The 5,652-nt window shown below is 39.1% G+C and overlaps 1 protein-coding gene across 1 annotated transcript; it reads left to right on the top strand.

Moving 5' to 3' along the window:
• The first annotated feature begins 415 nt into the window (after positions 1–415).
• LOC118265318 (endothelial lipase-like) lies at positions 416–5,117 on the top strand. The gene is made up of 6 exons (XM_035578134.2): positions 416–524; positions 1,209–1,254; positions 1,723–1,856; positions 2,532–2,819; positions 3,370–3,709; positions 4,047–5,117. Exons 1-6 carry the CDS (start codon positions 488–490, stop codon positions 4,099–4,101), a joined length of 900 nt encoding a protein of 299 aa, XP_035434027.2. The 5' UTR covers positions 416–487; the 3' UTR covers positions 4,102–5,117.
• The last annotated feature ends 535 nt before the right edge of the window (positions 5,118–5,652 follow it).

Raw genomic sequence — 5,652 nt, forward strand, 5'->3', positions numbered from 1 at the left:
ATTCTGAAGGTATAGCGTCAGGAAGGAAAACCCGACTTATTTTTATATAATAGATTAGTTAGGTACTGAGATTTTTCAGCATTTTTCCTTACGTAGAGTTCTACCTTACCTAGAAACTCTAATATATAAATAAGTGAATACGACTACTATAATAATTAAGTATTAGTTTGCAGTTAAATTACTCAATGAATCATATTTTTTTAATTATTTGTCTGCCCCACCGTAGGCCCGTACCATCAGGTGAGATAGCGGCCAAACGTATCTGTTTATAGAATAAATAAAATGAGATAGAGGTATTTATATCTTTTTTTTATTTCATAACACTAAGTTCGTATGCAGTATCTAACACTTGACTGAAGTCGCGTGTACGAGTACAGCTAGTCAACAATAATGGAATTAAATATCTGATAATCTGATAATATTTTAAAGCAAATAAAAGCTGTTCGCTTTTACATTTTCAACACAAAAATATTGTTTTTCAAGCAACATGCTGAAATTGGTCATTATTTTGACTGCGATAGCAGGTAAGAATAATATCGTCAACTATAGGGCTACTCCGGTTCTCGAATGCGAAGTTTCGTTTAATCTTCGGCCGTAGGTTCTATTGAATTACTAATAGAATTATTTTTAATTGCATATCAAAACCTTATTATTTATTTATCTTCATTTAAATCGTTCATTTTTGTTCACGAAAGTTCACAATGAATAGAATTGTAGTATGCAATCTGCGAAGTTTTTTCGTTCATTCGTTGAATTAGAGTAGGCCCTCTGAGCCCTCCATGCGCGCGTCAATTGAAGATTTCAAGACGAATGTATGCATCTTGCGTGGAAACTATCAAATATGTTCACGGAACACTTGCATGCATTCGTCAAATGTCTATAAATCCGGAGCTGCAATGCGCGGACAACGTAAAAGGTTACCGTGGCTCCGGCTCAAAGCAGGAGTAGTTTTTAGTCAGTAAGAGTCTGACACTCCCTCCCGCCTCACCCAAGGCGGGAGTAGTCATTGGATGATTTTCCCCCACAAAAAAAAAAAACATCTATAAATAGTATACTTAACATCGACAGCATCCTTTCACGATACGCTGTGGGGTTGGTTCCCCCCTCTGTAGCACCGTAGTACGCGCGCATGACATTCTCATTTACAGATTGAGACCATTTCAGAACATTTCTTATGCTTATTCCTATAATAAGTATTTATTTTCCAGTGTGCTATGGAGTGCAAGAGGATGTAATGTATAATCTTTTCAGAAAGTAAGTACTTACATTTTGTATGTATTAAGGTGCTCCCACACAGCAGTTATATAACGTTATACAACAATGTGTAACAATAACATTTGTGTTTAAACAAATTATAACAGTGGTTGTAGAGTATGTTACATGCTGTTATAAATGTTACACAATGTTGTATAACGTTATATAAATGCTGTGTGGGAGCACCTTTACGTTACCAAAAGATTTATACATTAGTATTAGAACTCGAAACGGGATATTTACCATATTTTTCTATTTCTATGAGTTTCCGATATTTCGGCACTGTTGCAAGCGACATGATCAACATATCAACATCATGGATTACGGATCTTCATCGCTTACAACACAACATGTTTCAAGTTCTAATACTAGTGTTAGTGACCATGTCAGTTTAAAAACCTATAGCTTTATGCATACCTCAAATAAATTTAATGTAAGTTATTATAATTATGTAAACACTTTTTCTAGGGATGATTATGTAACATATTTAGAGGGACACGGCGACATACCACATACATTTAATGCAACAGATAAGACTATATTCTTAATACACGGGTACGTTCGCGGGTTGGATTGGCGTTTTAATGAATTAATTACGACTGGTGAGTACTTGTACCTATCTTTGTTAATTACGTGACATTTTGTATGTTACCATCAATTTTACGTACTCTTTAATTGAAGATACAAAGTTACTTATAATAACTATAAGGTTATATTATAATTAAAGTGTTAACAAATTTTAATTAACAAAAAAAATAACGTCACGCCTTTTTATCTCTGAAGGGATAGGCAGAGGTGCATTTTATGGCACGTAATGCTGCTATTCACCTACTATTCCCATGTAGAGGGTGAGCCTATTTCCACATCCTGGACACAATTCCAGACTCCGTGCTACTAGCGAGATATTTTCGAAAATCCGAAATAAGCCCAATAATACTTTGCCCGACCCGGGAATCGAACCCGAGACCCCTTGTTCGACAGTCGCACTTGCGACCACTTGACCAACGGGAGCAGTTATAATTAACACTTTAAAAGAAAATAAGACAAGCGACAATTATTTTAATAAAAATATTAAAAGTAATGGCGGGCGGTAATTGGGCCTCCGGTAACCTCACTCACACAACGAATCACAATGTAAGCGTTGTTTCACGTCAATTTTCTGTGAGGCCGTGGTATCGCTCCGGTCGCCGGTCCATTCGTGCCGAAGCATGGCTCTCCCATACAAGATTAAAATCATATACTATTTTATTCGTGTAATTAATGTTTGTATTTTACAGCAATTTTCGACTATCGTAACCGAAATAATTACAATGTCATTACTGTTTATTGGAAAATGGCAGCCGGTAATAGTTACATAGAAGCGAGTGCTAGTGTGCATAGAGTAGCAGAAAACTTGGCCAATTTAATACGATGGTTAACACATGCTGGAGTCGAAGGCCCGAATGTAGGAAATGTAGCAAATGTAGAAGATTTCCATTTGGTTGGGTTTGGCCTTGGAGCACACGTTGCTGGTATAGCTGGTAGACTACTCCAGGATGAATCTAAAGTAGTTGGTAGAATCACTGGTGAGTTTAATTACAGCTAAATACCTTAGGGCGGCCGTACACGGACGGCTTCAAGCAGTTATAACCGACTGCTTGAAGCCGCGACGGCACGATGAACTATAGCCATTCATTCGCTGTACACACGACTGCTCGAGCAGTCGCGAACACTTCAAGCCGTCAACGGCTTCAAGCAGTCGACGCCGACCGCTCGAGCAGTCCGTGTACGGCCGCTCTAAGAAATGTGTACCTGGTCCAGCTTATAATTGTTTTTGTCATAGTAATGAGGCAAATATTTCTCTATCTCTCTCTCTCTCTTTATCTCTCTCTTTCTATCTCTCTCCCCCTCTCTCTCTCTCTCTCTCGGGAGTTTACGTTTTAATAGATTTTGATGTGCTCTTACCGAATACCCTTCTTGCCACTTCGTAAGTGCGGTGACGCATCAAGGACAAGGATTAATTTTAATTTGTCATTGATAACATACATTTTAATTTATTATATTACTTTGAAATCCAAAACATTATTATTGTAGTCACCAATAATCTTTTAAAAGTAGCACATTGGTGTTTTTTAGGCTTAGACCCAACAAGACGCCTGTGGGATGAAAATTCTGACCGTTTGAGACGAGGTGATGCCTCCTACGTTGAAGTGATATATACGGATACTTTAGGACTGTTACCGCGCGGCATCAGAGAACCTATTGGCGACATAAATTTCTACGCCAATGGAGGATGGAATCAACCAGGCTGCCTCACACATTCATGTAATCATGAACGCGCTTATGAGTTGTTTGCAGCATCAATGATCAATAGCAATCTAGCTGGACGTGGATGTACCTCTAATATACAGATGAACCTTAATATATGTAGAGGAAATTTCCTTGAGTTAGGAGGTTTCAAATTATCAAAATCTGGGTATGTATATTTTTACTCATATTAGAACTACGTAGCTTACGAACTAAAGTGATAACTTTTCTCGTTTTTTTTTTTTTATGAAACACGGCCCTTTACGATCAGACGTATCACCTGATGGTAAGCAATCGCCCCCGCCCATGGACACTTGAAACACCAGAGGCGTTGTAAGTGCGTTGTCGGCTTTTTGAGGGTTAGGAAATTAAGGGTTCGGGAATTGGGGATTGGGAAGATTGGAAAGGGGAGACTTGGGCCTCCGGTAACCTCACTTACATAACCAATCTATTTTAGTTTATCTTATACTATATTATTAAAATATTATTTTTATATTATTTTTCAGCTTAAGTATTTACAGGATCGACACAATATCATCAAGATATCCTTTCCTATATTAATTACTATGTTATCGGCTTACTCGCGTAACTGTTTGACGAGAAACTCGACTAGTTTCAAGCCATCCTAGAGGCTCATATTCATGAGCAGCATTCCGCGACACACGACACGGTGATTGTCGCGCTGCTACTGGCGACTCGAGTTTCGCGCCCATCGCGCCCTCTGCCTGGAATCACGCACACTTTCCGGCGCGCGCGACGATGTTGGCTCGTTAGGCAGTTGTCCCACCGGCAACGATGAACGAGTAACGAGTAGAGCTAGAACTAGAAACGAGTTAAGCGAGACGTGGCGAGCGAGTGTGTAGTTCTGATATTTGTGTAGCTCGGCTATAAGCGACGGCTATAGATACGCACTGTAGAGAAATGACCACTGGTTGCTCGCTCGGCGTGAGTTTTAATCGCTTGGCGAGTGTCGCCGAGCGAGTGTTATCTTTCATAGCTCTTGTCGCTCAGCGACAAACTAGTGAAGCGAGCACTCGCCGGCAGTGTGAACAGTCGGCGATCAACTATTTGTATATGCATCTCTTTTGTTTACACGGAAAGTATATCTATTGTACGTTTCTTGAGCGAGAAAATAGCCGATAGTTAGTCGTTCACTCGCCGTTGGTGGGACAACTGCCTTAGACTCGTTCGCCGGCGGCTGCGTAGGTGTTGGGTTCGATTCTCGGGTCGACGCAAAAACGGTGTTACATACCGCGCTCACTGTGTCACACTCCAGACCTGCAACATTGTAGGCTGACGCAGATTGTAAACTTTGCTTTCAGGCAGGTGGTAATGCCCAGCCACCGTTTCTGTTGTAGTTGGGACGACGACTTATTTCGATGACCTCACGTGCGGTACCTAGTATTAACGCGGTATAAACTAGTCGAGTTCCTTGTCAAACAGTTACGTGAGTAAGCCGATAACATAATAATTAATTTAGTATGTCTCAGAAGAGTTACTTTAATTTTTTTATATATATAAAACTGTTTTATATGTATAATGTATATGCAAATATATTAATAAAGATATTTACTACACAGGAGCTTTTTAATTTTGAATTGTATTATGGCATTGAAGTGACTTCGCAAAGATGATGCAAGAAAAAGGGACCTTACTTCTTATTGGATAGTCTTTTGCTAAAAAACAGTCCTTAAATAGATATTATGCACAAGTAGATAGAGAGAGCTGGGAACTCAAAGTTTAGAATTGACATTGACGCACAAGTATATATTTTATTAGCTTTTGCTGGCTTAGTAAGCCGATAAACATAATAATTAATTACGACTAAAGTTATAATCCGAATTATAAGTTAGAAACCGCCAGTTCACCTTTAGCAAGCGTGGTGATTAATATTCGTTTCTCTGTAAAAAGATATCTTTATTTTGGTCAGCAGCGGGACATTTCAGACTTGACTTTAGTCTAGATATTAATTGTAATGAAAAAGTACTTAAAAATACAACTGCACAGTTGGCGCATTGACTGGGCAACCGACTGCCGCGCAACATGTAGCTGATTCGAAACTCGCACGGAGCAACTCATTATGTGATCCAGAATTAGTTTTTTCGGGTTTAG

Source organism: Spodoptera frugiperda, chromosome 28 (genome assembly GCF_023101765.2).
Source record: "Spodoptera frugiperda isolate SF20-4 chromosome 28, AGI-APGP_CSIRO_Sfru_2.0, whole genome shotgun sequence".
Taxonomy (NCBI): domain Eukaryota; kingdom Metazoa; phylum Arthropoda; class Insecta; order Lepidoptera; family Noctuidae; genus Spodoptera; species Spodoptera frugiperda.